The 17,599-nt window shown below is 27.6% G+C and overlaps 1 protein-coding gene across 1 annotated transcript; it reads left to right on the top strand.

Moving 5' to 3' along the window:
- Nucleotides 1–6,684: 6,684 nt before the first annotated feature.
- On the top strand, nt 6,685–8,564 carry LOC111676928 (protein sisterless A-like). Its single transcript, XM_046947103.1, has 2 exons — nt 6,685–7,730; nt 8,511–8,564. Exons 1-2 carry the CDS (start codon nt 7,134–7,136, stop codon nt 8,562–8,564), a joined length of 651 nt encoding a protein of 216 aa, XP_046803059.1. The 5' UTR covers nt 6,685–7,133.
- Nucleotides 8,565–17,599: the final 9,035 nt, after the last annotated feature.

Here is a 17,599-nt window from a genome sequence, read left to right as displayed (position 1 = left end):
GATGATGATGTTCATTAGTAGCTGTTTTCTCTTTGAATGTGTTTAATGTAATGTGTGCTTTACTCAAAGCGCGTTTAGTTTTTATACAAATTTTCACTGTTTTTAACATTAACATTTTCACGAATACCTGCTGCTTACATATTCCATATTTGCAAATATAATGTTAGGTAAAGGAAAAACAATAATTTAATGATTTTGTTTTTCCATATTTTCGTTTTATGATTCTGTTTTTGTTTTTTTTTCTAATTTTTTTTTTTTTTTGACAAATAGTTTAAGATTAATTCATACAGCCGCATATCTTATTGATGCTTAAAATTCTTGTTTATTAATTATGGGAAATTTCCCAGTTTATACTGTTATTTGTAAAGTCTAGACTTTTATAGTTTGGAAACTGTAATAAACATTATGATGTTAATCTTTTTTGTCAAATGCAAATTGTTAATTAACTGGGACACAAGTTACTAATAAAATGCCAGTTAAGTAATTCAATTTTAACATGTATCTAATGTTTAATCATTATTCTTACATTTCCTTAAACACATTAATTCCAATTTTTCAATTAAAACTTATTCAATTTTACTTATTTTCGCTAAGCACATCCTTAATAACTTCTACTTCGGTCAAAGGTTACTCACCTTTTGACAATATGATTTCACTTTCTCATTATAACTTTTGACTAGAAAGCAATAAATTAAATCCACCATGAAGCCGTTAGGAGATGCACACAATAATTACAGATGTTGTTTAGTTTTTTTTTACAATTTATAATCAATGCTTTACCAGCTGTTCAAATTTTCAACATCACCTTCTTGGAATAATAATTTGAATGGATTTAATTACTAAAATCATGTTTGAAGGTATGCATAAGGTAAAAAAACGTAACAGTTTCATATGGAATTTTGATCAAATTTTCAGATTAGAATTATAGATATTCTATTGTTTTAAATCCAATTGCAAATATAAATTCACACTTAATTATTTATAATAATAAAATTCTTCAAAAAAATTTGATCTTGAAGCACACATATCTAAAATTACGCAAACTCCAAATTTATCATTTGAAATTACACATTACACATACATACTTAAAACACTAATTAGTAATACAATAATGAAGAAAAAAACACAAAAGGAAACTGCACTCATAACTGGTTTTTGATATTTTTATATAATAAATATATAACACTTAAAAAATTAGGATATACAAATCTAGATCATATTTGGTTTCTTAAACATCATAATATTATACAATTTATCAACCAATCGAACTTTGGCGCACTAAGTTCAGAAAAATGACCTCCGATAGGTTAGTGGTTAGAGTTCTATTCTGATAGACCGGTTAAGAAGCGCACAACAGTCCCAATAGAGGCCTAGGTGTATTTCTTCGGATTTGATGTATATATGTACATCCTATATGAACATCCTATCAAACTAACTAACTAACTAACTAAGTTCAGAAATCTTGGCATCAAATCAACAACCAATTGGAACTGAAATACTCTCTTCCAAATACAAAAAATAACTGACAAATCAGTACTCAAAGCAATCTGCAGCGTTCAGAATTTAAAAAAAAAAATTATTATATTAAGAATGTAAAATATTGAATAAATCCCGCAATAGCTTGTTATGAGATCAATTCGTACTTGATTTCAGAATTCAATTTCGAAATTAAGTGCATTATCTTTTAAACCGCTGATCTAAAGGACAACACTCATGAGTTCAATGGCCAATCAATGCTTTAGTCTGAATAGGACATTCTTATTTAGTTGATTTGATTAACAATCAGCGTCATATTACCGAAAACTGATGCAAAAAGTTTATGGAACAGTGACGACAAGAATTGAGCTGATGTGGACGAAGGTACGCAATTTAATTTAAGAACATCGACTCATTATTTCATTAACTAAAGTGTTACTTAACAATGATTGTATTCGTTTTATGTAAATGAATATATAAATATCCAGAATTCAGAATACCACATAACGACAACTCAATATCCTCTGGGCTAACATCGTCTGAGTTATTTGTCAAATCAAACCAAAAACGAACAAACTACTTTTAAAATTTAACAGACAAACTAATTCGAAGTCATATCAGTCTTCTTGGATGGCCGCTATGTTTTGTCATTTTTTGTCAAATATTTAATAGTTTTCACAATTTTGTTAAATTATATATGGAAGGTGTCATGCCCCTATTGGTAGTCCACCCATTTGTGTGTTAAAATTTCAGGAATATTAAATGAAACTGCTGTTTAGCCTAATAGTCATATAAAAATTTGACTTATAATTAAACAAATATTTAACAAACAAATACATGTAAACTCTCCACATAAAAAAACATTTATACTAAATTGTAAATTAAGTGTTATATAAGCAACATGGTACTTAAACAAATTTAATGCTTTCTATTAATTTTGATAAAGATAAATTCTAAAATTTATTCTATTTGTGAATAATATGTATACGTATTAATTGTTATAATCTTGAAATTTGTAGACATTCTGATAAACACGTACACAAACCATAATTTTTCCGCATCTAATGATGTGGTTCTAACAAGCATGAACATGTTTTAATACAAATAATAATATGGATGTGAAGTTAAATTTCGAAATTTATTATCCGAGACAAAAACCATCAACATTAACAGAATTATGTTTAAATGCTAACAGAGCACTGTTAGGGTGTTTAGGATAAGGTGGGAGCATTCAAAATGGAATTTTGGACACATTCAAACACCAAATGGACCACTAGCGACGACAGCGGTAGCCAACCTCCCACACTGTCCAAAAATTAAAGTCACATATTAAATTTCTTTAAAATTATCCAATTGTTTAATCTTAAAAATCTAAAAAAGTTTACGGATGCAAATTTTCAAATCCAGGAGACCTGGAGAAGATGGGCGGATGGAACTTCATGGAAATTTTTAATAACCAATCTATCTATGATATTTGGTGGATAAAATCTTTCAAAGATGGAGATTTGATAGGAAATTTTAAAATTTTGAAAATTTTAATTTCTTGGGAAGAAAAATCTGAAATCCAGGAGACCTGGAGAAGATGGGCGGATGGAACTTCATGGAAATTATTAATAACGAATCTATCTATGATATTTGGTGGATAAAATCTTTCAAAGATGGAGATTTCATATCAAATTTTCAAAATTTTGAAAATTTTAATTTCTTGGGAAGAAAAATCTGAAATCCAGGAGACCTGGAGAAGATGGGCGGATGGAACTTCATGGAAATTTTTAATAACCAATCTATCTATGATATTTGGTGGATAAAATCTTTCAAAGATGGAGATTTGATAGGAAATTTTAAAATTTTGAAAATTTTAATTTCTTGGGAAGAAAAATCTGAAATCCAGGAGACCTGGAGAAGATGGGCGGATGGAACTTCATGGAAATTATTAATAACCAATCTATCTATGATATTTGGTGGATAAAATCTTTCAAAGATGGAGATTTCATATCAAATTTTCAAAATTTTGAAAATTTCAATTTCTTGGGAAGAAAAATCTGAAATCCAGGAGACCTGGAGAAGATGGGCGGATGGAACTTCATGGAAATTTTTAATAACCAATCTATCTATGATATTTGGTGGATAAAATCTTTCAAAGATGGAGATTTGATAGGAAATTTTAAAATTTTGAAAATTTTAATTTCTTGGGAAGAAAAATCTGAAATCCAGGAGACCTGGAGAAGATGGGCGGATGGAACTTCATGGAAATTATTAATAACGAATCTATCTATGATATTTGGTGGATAAAATCTTTCAAAGATGGAGATTTCATATCAAATTTTCAAAATTTTGAAAATTTTAATTTCTTGGGAAGAAAAATCTGAAATCCAGGAGACCTGGAGAAGATGGGCGGATGGAACTTCATGGAAATTATTAATAACCAATCTATCTATGATATTTGGTGGATAAAATCTTTCAAAGATGGAGATTTCATATCAAATTTTCAAAATTTTGAAAATTTCAATTTCTTGGGAAGAAAAATCTGAAATCCAGGAGACCTGGAGAAGATGGGCGGATGGAACTTCATGGAAATTTTTAATAACCAATCTATCTATGATATTTGGTGGATAAAATCTTTCAAAGATGGAGATTTGATAGGAAATTTAAAATTTTGAAAATTTTAATTTCTTGGGAAGAAAAATCTGAAATCCAGGAGACCTGGAGAAGATGGGCGGATGGAACTTCATGGAACTTCATGGAAATTATTAATAACCAATCTATCTATGATATTTGGTGGATAAAATCTTTCAAAGATGGAGATTTCATATCAAATTTTCAAAATTTTGAAAATTTTAATTTCTTGGGAAGAAAAATCTGAAATCCAGGAGACCTGGAGAAGATGGGCGGATGGAACTTCATGGAAATTTTTAATAACCAATCTATCTATGATATTTGGTGGATAAAATCTTTCAAAGATGGAGATTTCATATCAAATTTTCAAAATTTTGAAAATTTTAATTTCTTGGGAAGAAAAATCTGAAATCCAGGAGACCTGGAGAAGATGGGCGGATGGAACTTCATGGAAATTTTTAATAACCAATCTATCTATGATATTTGGTGGATAAAATCTTTCAAAGATGGAGATTTGATAGGAAATTTTAAAATTTTGAAAATTTTAATTTCTTGGGAAGAAAAATCTGAAATCCAGGAGACCTGGAGAAGATGGGCGGATGGAACTTCATGGAAATTATTAATAACCAATCTATCTATGATATTTGGTGGATAAAATCCGCCCATCTTCTCCAGGTCTCCTGGATTTCAGATTTTTCTTCCCAAGAAATTAAAATTTTCAAAATTTTAAAATTTCCTATCAAATCTCCATCTTTGAAAGATTTTATCCACCAAATATCATAGATAGATTGGTTATTAAAAATTTCCATGAAGTTCCATCCGCCCATCTTCTCCAGGTCTCCTGGATTTCAGATTTTTCTTCCCAAGAAATTAAAATTTTCAAAATTTTGAAAATTTGATATGAAATCTCCATCTTTGAAAGATTTTATCCACCAAATATCATAGATAGATTGGTTATTAATAATTTCCATGAAGTTCCATCCGCCCATCTTCTCCAGGTCTCCTGGATTTCAGATTTTTCTTCCCAAGAAATTAAAATTTTCAAAATTTTAAAATTTCCTATCAAATCTCCATCTTTGAAAGATTTTATCCACCAAATATCATAGATAGATTGGTTATTAAAAATTTCCATGAAGTTCCATCCGCCCATCTTCTCCAGGTCTCCTGGATTTCAGATTTTTCTTCCCAAGAAATTAAAATTTTCAAAATTTTGAAAATTTGATATGAAATCTCCATCTTTGAAAGATTTTATCCACCAAATATCATAGATAGATTCGTTATTAATAATTTCCATGAAGTTCCATCCGCCCATCTTCTCCAGGTCTCCTGGATTTCAGATTTTTCTTCCCAAGAAATTAAAATTTTCAAAATTTTAAAATTTCCTATCAAATCTCCATCTTTGAAAGATTTTATCCACCAAATATCATAGATAGATTGGTAATTAAAAATTTCCATGAAGTTCCATCCGCCCATCTTCTCCAGGTCTCCTGGATTTCAGATTTTTCTTCCCAAGAAATTAAAATTTTCAAAATTTTGAAAATTTGATATGAAATCTCCATCTTTGAAAGATTTTATCCACCAAATATCATAGATAGATTCGTTATTAATAATTTCCATGAAGTTCCATCCGCCCATCTTCTCCAGGTCTCCTGGATTTCAGATTTTTCTTCCCAAGAAATTAAAATTTTCAAAATTTTAAAATTTCCTATCAAATCTCCATCTTTGAAAGATTTTATCCACCAAATATCATAGATAGATTGGTAATTAAAAATTTCCATGAAGTTCCATCCGCCCATCTTCTCCAGGTCTCCTGGATTTCAGATTTTTCTTCCCAAGAAATTAAAATTTTCAAAATTTTAAAATTTCCTATCAAATCTCCATCTTTGAAAGATTTTATCCACCAAATATCATAGATAGATTGGTTATTAAAAATTTCCATGAAGTTCCATCCGCCCATCTTCTCCAGGTCTCCTGGATTTAAAAATTTGCATCCGTAAACTTTTTTAGATTTTTAAGATTAAACAATTGGATAATTTTAAAGAAATTTAATATGTGACTTTAATTTTTGGACAGTGTGGGAGGTTGGCTACCGCTGTCGTCGCTAGTGGTCCATTTGGTGTTTGAATGTGTCCAAAATTCCATTTTGAATGCTCCCACCTTATCCTAAACACCCTAACAGTGCTCTGTTAGCATTTAAACATAATTCTGTTAATGTTGATGGTTTTTGTCTCGGATAATAAATTTCGAAATTTAACTTCACATCCATAATAATAATTCACTGTTTAACCCTATGCAAATAAACAGATTAATAAACTCAAAACAGATAAACAACAAATTCGCGATACCAGTTAAAACAAATAACAAGAAAACGAAAATATGTAAATAACAAAACCTTTTTATAAACCACCAGAAAAAACAGGTAGACAAATAGACAAACAGGCGACTTTTATACTTTTATAATTTCAGGCATCAAAATAACATTTGTCAAACAGATGATGTAGCGAAAAAAACGAAGAAAAATATTTTCCGCATAATACAACTACTAAGTGCAAAAATAACAATTGAAGGGAAAATTTTGTTATGTAGACAACTAAATAAAATCATAAAATTCTTATATAAACAATACCTGCTGAGAAACATCATAATCATCAGCAGGAGCGGTAGTATCAGCATCATTTCATACAAGAAATATTATCTAACACAAACATACATATAGAGACAACAATAAAGTATGTGGTGACATTGGAGATGTTTGAAAATTGATAGAAATTTTATCAACTAAATTATGGAATCACACTGTGCACTGTGGCTTGATTGTCTGGACAGAAAGGCGATGATGTGTAAATGATAAACTGCATAGCAGTTGCTGGTCAATTTAGATAAGAAATAAAGTCATATATAAAATGCATTTACCAAACCCATTTGACATCTTAGTAATTACATTCAATTCAAAAGTTCAACACTTCCACAGAGATAGAAAGAGAAGAAATCAAATCGACAAACATATTTAGTTGAAAAAGTTAAACGAACATTTTACTCAAATGAATCACTACCCACATCAACACCAGCAGAAACGACAACATAGTCCTGATGAAAAAACAACAGGCATGATTTTACAGGATGCATGCACATCCTTAACACAAAATCTCCAAATGCAATCCATCAATTCGTATCAGCACATAAGCTCTCAATATATTGATCAGGTTGTGGAAATTGAAATGAAACGTTTAAAAGCCAATTGCAGACGAGAAGAAGAAAATTATGTTGAACAAATGCTTTTGGAAAATCCCATAATTGTCGAAAGACGTACAACACCAACAACTCTAACAACATCATCTCTAACTGAAACAAATAATAATAATGAAGCCACTGATTACTGTTACTCAACTGTTCAAGATGTCAATGTAGGCAAGGATGAAGAAATGTTTGGACAACAACAACGTTCAGAATCGTGTCGTCGCTCTCGCATCAATAACAAAATTAAAAAAGCCAAATCGAAATATCGTCATAAGTTCATGTCGAATAAACTGCTGCAGAGTGCCAATGTATTGCAATGCTTACAGAAGCTGATTGAACAAACGGAAAATCTACTCATCAATCAGGGATTCAATGCATTGCAATTGTTGGAATTAAGAAAAGTTTTTTATAACGATGCGGAATAAAATTGTAATTAAATAGTGTGAAGAATATGAAATAAACATTTTGAAATTATTGTTTTTTTCTTAAGCGTAATTAAATGCTAAATTTAGTTTCCTTATTATAAAGTTAAAATTGGGAAGAAAACTGATTTTTGTTCCAAAATATAAATATTTTCCAATGAAGTAACGGATTGATCAAAGAAAGTTGCTTTAATTTCTTGACACCACGGAACAGGTAAACATCAGATTTTCCTTAGAATATTCAAAGGATCGATCAAGTTTGCTTTAATAGTTATAGTTAGTTAGTTGTTTGTTTCGATCAACGTTCATTTGAAAATTGGAAAATTTAGATAAGATCAAGGAGATAACGCCGGAAGTAATACCGACTTTTGATAAATTTTTTAATGCTCAACATTAATGTGGCCCAGCAAAAATAAAATAATGAAGGTGTACTTTTTTGTACTGAAATTTTTCGAATTAAACCCATTTTAGTTGATTGATAAATGCGTGTAGTTATTTTATTTATGTTAATATTATTTAAGTCAAATTAGTTGTAATCTATAAACTACAATTTCACTTCCTAATAACTTCAAAAAAAGAACATAAAAATTACTTCCTGAGAATGAATTCAGATGCAGTAAATTTGGAATCAAATAAAAAGGACACTCCTCCTATGACAAGCTTGTATTAAAATCATAACTTCTTAAGGTCTTTTTCAGTATTTCCATGGAGGAAATTCTACTTCTTTTTCGTTTTTTTTTTTTTCGAAATTCTATTTAGCTGGATCTTTATTCGAATCTACATTCATTTGACAATGGTATAATAACTCTTTGATAAACTCCATAAAGAAGGCTATTAGGACTTTTGATCCTGATTTTGTGAATCGGAGTATGATACATGAGACTGTATAATGTTGAAATCTTTACGAGAATCTAAATAAACAGATCAATTCTGCCAATATATAAATTTCTGTTCAAGAAGAGGTTCTCCCTCTCCTTTCCCCAGAAGAAGATAAGAAAATGAATTACTAACCCTACAAATTGAGCTGAGCTTGACTCAATATAATATTTTGCACGATCTTTTTTAATTCTCTTCTATGTGTATCAAGCAGGCAGACTATAATAGTGTTGGTGGTATCATTTGAAGAATCTACTCATTCGTGTTAGTTTCTTGTTGTGCCGGAAGCCAAGATAATTGATTTCACAGTATTATTCAGCTCACTATACGGCTAAAGTTTCACCCGAATATATTTTTATCAACAACATGTTCTTCACTTGAAGTTTTGTTCGAAACTGAAAGAAAGATATCCGCTTCAATAATAGTATTTTGTTCACGAGATCTTAGGGACCACGAAGCATCATGGATTTTAAAATGAAACCTTGAAATAGGGAACAGATACAAAAAAGTCTAGGTCTCAGCAAAACAATCGATGAAAGGCTCATAATAACAGACGCTTTGAAGTAATGGATGGATGGATAGTTCGCTTCCTTCGTTGTTAGAATCGAAATGTCTCGTTTGGCAGTTCTAACGTTCCTAAAATCTGAAAACACAGAGAAATCACTCAAATTCATAAAAGTGTCGTAAAGAGCGAAGTTCTAAGGGATTCCAAAGATATTGTTATACGATTTTGAGTGTAATTATTGGATGTATACAAAATCTGTCTATCTAACATGAGTTATGACGAGGTTCAAAGGACTTTAAATTCTCTGGAAGTTGTATAGGACCTATTATTAAACACTTTATAAAAAGCCAGAGATATTTTTATATGTTCGTAATGATTACTCTCTTTAAAGAAAATTGAAGTATTAAATTCCAATACCTATTGGAAATAAAACCATTTTTTTACAACTTTTCAAATACACAAACAAACCTTTACATCTTACACATATCATGTGACTTCTTAATATCACTGGACGCTATGTCCAATATACTTATTCAGATACACAAATACTAACATGCAACCATCATGATTTTGTAACTTATTCAGTGACTTTTTATATTGTTTGTTTTTATTCTTATTGTACTCATGCATATAAATGTTTAAGTTAAACTAGTAAATATCCTTAACATATAGAGAAATTCAAACATACATTCTAAAAGTATCTATGTATTTCTCCCTTTTTATTTTTTATTCCTGTAATGCTCCTTTTAGCTTTGGCGTCTTAAAAAAGGATAAAACAATGTATACACTTGTCTGTTAGTATGTAATCTAACATGTTTTTTTTTTTTGTAAGAGTACAAGTATTTTGGCATGTTCATGACCGTTAAGCTTTCTTGTCTAATGTTAAGGCATGTTGCATGCAACATTATTGCAATAAAACATATTTATATCTATGTTTTTATATGTATCTACTTTTACTGGAATGTATGTCACTGTGTGTTTATATATTTATAAAGAGTTACGTGTATTAAAGCTATATGTAACGTGTTGTTGTTCTTGATGTTGTTTTACAAACAACAACAACTAGAACAAAAAAATACATGTGGTAATAAATTTACACACACGCGCGCGCTTTAACATACACACAAAACAGCCAAAATCTCCACTAGGAAATACATGTACAAATAAAGAAAAAAAAAACAAAAATATATTTTTTATTATGCAAAAAGTAATGAAATGAGACAACTTTGTTGGGATGACTTACATGTCCGGATCTTAAATTTTTAAGGTGAAAATGTGAAAAGTTCATTTTAACAACACGGTGTTAGTGAAAATGATGCGATGAAATATTTTTTTATCAAATCGCATAATATGTGTCCCAGAGATCTTTTAAAAATTTTCACTAAATAGAGTATTAATAAAATATTTTAGCAATTTTTCTTTAAATCTTAATTTTTTTTAGTTCCTCTTAAAAAAAATGTATTGACATTTTTTATCAAAGGAAAACATATTGAAAATTAAACGAAAGTTGTCTATAGAATGAAAATATATCAAAAATTTGTTATAAATATTAAATTGATAAACAATTTTATAAAGAAAGACAATTAATAGAAAAATTTAAAAAAAAAAAAAAAACAAGAAAATTTTCTTTAAAAAACAAGAAAATTTATCGAAAATTGTCTTTAAAAGACAAGAAAATACAAATTTATGAAATATTTTCAATAAAATATAAATTTTTGGAAAATTTTTTATTAAATTATTAAAAAAATTCCTTTTAAATAGAAGTATAAATTACTATAAAGTAGGGGTAGAAATGTCTATGATAGAAATTTATCACAAATTAATTAAAATTTTTTTAAAAATATAAATTAAAAAAAATTTATTTTTTTTATAAAATAGGAATTTATCAAAAATTTACTAAAAAATATAAATTTTTTATTAAACAAAAATTAAAGAAAAATATTTTATATAATAAAAATTTATCAAAAATTTTCTTTAAAATAAAAATTTATCAAAAACTTTCTACATAATAGAAATTTAATAAAAAATTTCTTTAAAATAGAAATATATCAAAAATTTTCTATAAATAGAAATTTATCGAATATGTTTTATAGAACGAAAATTTATCGAAATTTTTTATAAAAAGGAAACTGATCGAAAATGTTCTATTCATTATTCTTTAAAATAAATATCGAAAATTTTCTTTAATATTTTAAAAAATTAATTATACATATTTATTTAAATAATACATATTTTATTAAATAGATATTTATCAAAAAATTCAATTAAAAAGGAATTTATCAAAAATTTTCCATAAAAAGAAATTTGATCGTCAAATTTCTATGAACAAGAAATTCCTCGGAATTTTTATTAAAAATAGAAATTTGTCAAAAATTGTCTTTCTAAAGATGTATTCTCTAGAATTTTGGCACGGATCAATATTACCGATTAAACTCAATTATATTTTTTTGACGATATAATTTTACATTTAATATTATAAACGACTTAAAATACTTAATAATTTTACATTAATCCCCAACCTACAATTTTATTAACGTAACTCAAACATACTAATAAATATACAAGATTTCATTCATTATATTAAATTATATAATCTATTGCATTTTAGTGTCACCAAGAAATTTCTATAAAAATAAAATCCCTTTTTAATGAGATCCTTCCATACTAATTAAAGAAAAATGTCATATCAAACGCACAACAAGAACAACATCATCAGCAACAGTAATAGTGCCAGAAATTGTAGAAATAGTTGTTACAACATTATAAACACTTGTAATTATTTGTAAGTTACAACCACTCAACTTAAGAAAGCAAAAAATATTATATTCATGACACTATTCTTAAAACAAGTATGAATGTATAGTCGGGCGTAGCCGACCATATGATACCCTACACCAGTCAGTATGTATGTTAAAAATGGGGATTATTTAAAAAAATAAAGCATTTGGTTTGTTTTTTTAACTTTATTTCCGGATATTTTTATTTTTTGGCAAAAAAAGAGATTTTTTTAAGAGGGCTCAAAGGGGAGTAGGGCAAAATATGACCCTATCCTTAAAAATGTTGGCAGGGGGAGTTAAGTCTTCGTCAATATTATTTATGTAGAATTTAAAAGTGTTATTAGTGTTTGTAAGTAAATTTTGACCTTTAAGTCATTTTCTGAAGGGGAGTTTGTATGGGGGATAGGGTCAAATGAAGCCCGATCATTACAAAATCGGTAATATCATTTAAAGTTCTATAAAACTAAGTTTTGCCGACTTTTGTTAACATAATAGATCATTTAAATTAATTATAAGCCAAAAGGCCCTATTTGGGGGGTACGGTTGTATGGGGGCTAGTCGAAATAATGGACCTATTTTAACCATTTTCAATAGGCTTCGTCCTTGGGCTAAGAGAAGCGTGTGTGCCAAATTTCATCCAATTATCTTGAAAATTGCGACCTGTCCCTTCTCACAAGGTTTACATGGACAGCCAGCCAGCCAGACGGACATAGCTTAATCGACTCAGAAAATGATTCTAAGCCGATTGGTATACTTTAAGGTGGGTATAGGACGAATATTTTTGTATGTTACAAACATCAGCACAAACCCAATATACCCTCCCCATTGAAGTGGTGTAGGGTATAAATACAAGAATATTGCAAGTCAAAAAATCAAACTATATTTAGGTATATACATACATACGTATCTGCTGAGGATGACAGAAACACTTGCAATACTAGAAGCAGCAACAGCACTTGATAATTACACTCTTGCTGCAGTACAGCACTTTTTTCTTTCAAATCTATAGCAAAATTTAATTTGCAAAAAAAGCAAGATTTGCAAATAATAATGGTTTAAATAAAACACAAGCATAGGTTTTAAACACAGTTAGAGCAATCAACTCTAATGGTTTTAATTTCCACAAATAAATAAGTTATTTAAAGTAATCACATTTCTATTAAAGCTGTAAAAAACCTCATTTGATGTCATGGAATCATTGTTTGCTTAACTTTTCTCTCAGTGTAGTGGATTTTATTTAAGTTAATTATGATCAGCATGATTTTTAACCCCAACCAACACAAAATATGAATGAACATTTTAAACAATAGTGAATTGGAGCATTACAAGAGCAACAGCGATGTGCCTTGAAAAGCACAAAAAAATCTTAATGTATAAAAACAGATTACGCTTTTCATTCATAAAGCTATGAAGGAAAATCCGTCACAATGTTCAATATGACAATGAATGTGTTGGCAGATGGGATAATTTTGTAAGGATTTGGTCAAAATAATTTTGTAAGTGACATTCAACTTTATTTTATCAAATAAATATTAAAAATATAATTTTGCACTAAAAACCAAAAATACAATTTTATAAAATCTGCTACATATTAGGATGATATTGAACGAATTTCTCTTTATAGAGAATTTATTGGAAATTTTCTATAAATATATATTTTTCTTAAATTGTCTTTTATTATAAAAAGTGAAAATTTATCTCAAATTTGCTCTATAAAGTTTTCTATAAAAAGAAAATTTAATTCAATTTTTATAAAAAAAAATTGCCTAAAATTTGTTATAAAATTAAATACATGGGAATTTTTTTATAAAAATAAAATTTGTTGAAAATTTTCTATAAAAATAAAACATTTTTAAAAATTTTCTATAAAAATAGAATATATAGAATTTATTTTCTATCAAGAGAAAATTTATAGAAAATTATGTTTAAAAATATATGAATTATATATAAAATTAATTTATCTTGGAAATTACTAGAGTTAGAATCTTCAAATTTTACACGAAGAACTAGAACATCCATATACCAATAGCTGGCAAGGCACCTTCGTTATAAAGTAAATGGAAAAAATCGTTTGTCTGAGAAACTAATAGAACTAAATCCTTCAAATTTTGCACGATTAACTTTAATATTATTCTGAAAATCTTGACGAAAAAAGGGTGGACTATCATCAGGATGGCTTGGAATCCCCTTATATGAACTAAAATGAAAAATTCGAATTATATATGAGCTAAAATCCTCAAATTTTTCACAAAGAACTTCCTATTTCATCTGAGACACTTTTACGGCTAAAATTCTAAAATTTTTCAAGAAAAACTTTGACCTTTATGTGAACATTTAGAGGAAAATGGGCGGGTATGTTGTCTAAAATTGTCTAAATTGTAAAAACTATTGATAATTTTCTTAAATAAGATAATTTATTGAAAATGTTCTTTGAAACGAACATTTTTTGTAATTCTTCTATAAAATACAATTTATTGAAAATTTTCTATAAAAGAATAATTTTCTTTAAAAAGTAGAAATTTGTAACCGATTATGGCCAACAGGCTAGGTTTATTATGAAAATAAATTTAAAAAAAATAAATAATAAAAATAAAAAAATATTATTTAAAAGTTTATTGAAATTTTATTTAATGAAAAAATTTATCGAAATTTTTCTTTAAAAGTAAATTTATCGACAATTTTCTATAAAAAGAACATTAATCGATTAAATTTACCATAAAAAGAATATTTATCAAACAATTTCTAAAAAAAAAAAAGAAACTGATGAAAAATTTTCTATTGAAAGAAAACTTTGCGCCAATTTTCTATAAAAAAGAAACTGAATTTAAAAATTTATTATTCTATAAAAAATATATTAATTTTTTTATAAAAAGATGAAAATTTATCAAATATTTTCTATAAAAAAATATGAAAAAATTCAGAAATAAAAATAAATTTATTAAAAATTTTCTCTAAATAATACATTACAACTTTCAATAAATCACTTTAAAACTTTCCCTTAGTTACCCACTTATTACTAAAACATATTTTCAAAAAACAACATCTCTTATTCGGTCAGTCTGTCATTTTTCACTTTAATGAAATTCATTAAGTATGCAAAAATTTTCTGCCATTATCACCATGACTTTGCCCAATTGTAGTTTTATAACGTTATTTATGACTATTTTATTTATACAACTAAGAATTTAACATCAAGTCCTTTTGCCTTATTATATATGACTTTATTTTTTGTTTGTTTGAAAATCGATTTAGTTTTTGAAAACAGTGCTCCTTAGAATCCAAAGTTTTATGTTATTTTGTTTTTAATGCACAGTAGCTTTCTATTGTTGGTGTGTCATATTGTAAACTTTTGTACTTTTTTAGCATTTTAAATTTGAGTCTTACGTATAAAAAATAAGTTTGGTTTTTCAAAACAACTTCAATTCAATTATATATATTCATGACTATACGGAAAAGGTTGGGCAAAACTATGTTGTTTTTTGAACATTTAAGAAATAAATACATTTTGAAATAAATATTGAATAAATTTATCTTTACAATTTAAAAAATATTACAACAACAATTGTTTTTACGTTTATTTTCATTTACATTTGCAAAAAATGACTTGATATCCTAGATGGTAGTGTTCTAGTCTATCAGTCTAGACGTCATTGGTTCTAGTCCCTAAAGAGTTTTCACTACAATGGACTTATGATCACCGTAATTGTATCATCGTTGAGTTACAATTTAAATTTTAATTAGAACAATGTATCACCTTTTTCAAATACAATTACAATCTATTTGGCCAGCAATATTTAATAATGGCCAAAAAATATATAAAAATATAAATACCTACTAAAGTCATAAATTTTCGACACAAATTAAAATTTAATTGTCTGGGCCAAAGCTGTAAGACATTATAAAGTTCAAAAACATTTTACAAGGAAAAAATTAAAAGACACTTAAATTGTTTAATAAATTTGCCATTAAATTCTGCACTCAAATACAAATATCTTGTATGGCCCCTTTAAGAAAAAAAAAAAAACCAAAACAAAGTTGCTATTGCCTCAATAAATATTTAAACATTAAACAGAAACAGCTTGTAATTATTAGTCTATTTAAACGTAATTAAAATCTCATAATTTAACATTAAAATATGAGTATTTTTTGGAAAATAGAATATAAAAGTATAATAATATTCAGCACCATATTAAATGTATTACTATGTATTAATAAATAAGACAATAAACCCCTTTAGTATTTATTTATTTTTTTTTTTTTAATTTGTTTAATTAATTTTGCATTTTCTGACATGACCTTTTATACATGTTTGTATGTGTGTGAAAAAGGGGAAAATTATTTAAGATGCGTAAAAAGAAAATTGTCTTAATAAATGTTATTTTTTTCAAAAAGAAAGCTAACTTTTTAATTACAATGTAAGGTTTAGCTTGTAGTAAATAATGTTAAGGAATTTTAATAAATAGCAAGCAAAAAAATAAATAATTTTTAAAGAACGACAGAAAGAAATATATAATCAACAAAAATTGGATAATGTCCTGTACTTATACTAACACTTTTAAATGACTGCTCTTATAATGACTTACATATAATCAAATAGATAAGAAATTTTGTTTTTAAACTATTATTTGACACAGAATAATATAACTAAGTAGTGATGTTTTGAGTTTGACAGTGATTTTACAAAGAGGTTTAAGTACGTATTTTGTGTAAAACAAAACAACTTTTTAACTCCCTATTTGTAAGAACTTCTTTGAGTAGTTAGTCGAAATAAGAGTGATTTTTCCTTAAAACTTTTATACCCCGAGAAAACGGAATTTCAACAATTTATAATTAAGAATATATTCGCCAATTAAACACAATTAAAAATTAATAAAAAACGGTAATAAACCAGTGGGTAGGGTTTTATAAATTTGTGCACATGTTTCTAAAGAATAGAAATATTGGTCCTATTGTAAAGTATACCAACGTCTCTGTCTGTTGGTTCATTTGTGAAAATAATGCAAACTACAGGTGTCAATTTTGAAAATCATTTTATGAAATACTTATATTTTTCCTTCAATGGACTATTGAGAATGGTTGACATGAATCCACCAATTCTAGCCTAACATAAAGATTTGCGCATTTTAACTTATAATTATGTCAAATATACTAATATCTCTGCCAGAAAATGAGCAAATTGCAGAAAATCCGTTTAACATCATTAATTTTGTATTTATTTTATATGGGACTGAAAATTCTCACTATAATCGTTACTCAAATAAGCGAATTTTTGTATTTAATTTACGCCCCCAAAGGCTTCGTCCCTGGGACTATAAAAGATCATGTACCAAATTTCATTGAATTATCTTCAAAATTGTGACCTTTAGTTTGATTACAAGGACATAGTTAAATCGACTCAGAAAATGATTCTGAGCCGACTGGTATAGTTTAAGGTGGTTATAGGACCAATATTATTGTGCGTTAAAAACATCTGCACAAACCCAATATACCCTGCGCACTAAAGTGGTGTAGGGTATAATTAAACATTCGGTCATGGCGAATCTTTTATAACCACCATCAAAACATCCTTATTAATAAACTTTGATATTATCGAAGCAATTTTCTGTATGTATTGAATTATTAAATTAAAGTATTTTTCTGAAGTGGATCGTATATGGAGGTTAGGGCCAATTATGAACTAATCCTTATAA

Source organism: Lucilia cuprina, chromosome 3 (assembly GCF_022045245.1).
Source record: "Lucilia cuprina isolate Lc7/37 chromosome 3, ASM2204524v1, whole genome shotgun sequence".
Classification (NCBI taxonomy): Eukaryota; Metazoa; Arthropoda; class Insecta; order Diptera; family Calliphoridae; genus Lucilia; species Lucilia cuprina.
The sequence above is the reverse complement of the archived record's forward strand: the minus strand, read 5'-3'. Positions and strand labels throughout refer to the sequence as shown.

Excerpts from the sequence above, each read along its gene's own strand:
- LOC111676928 (XM_046947103.1), top strand. The coding sequence starts at position 7,134 with ATGAATCACTACCCACATCAACACCAGCAGAAACGACAACATAGTCCT. Across the intron at positions 7,731-8,510 it reads AATTGTTGGAATTAAGAAAA|CTGGATCTTTATTCGAATCT; the intron begins GTTTTTTATAAC and ends AATTCTATTTAG.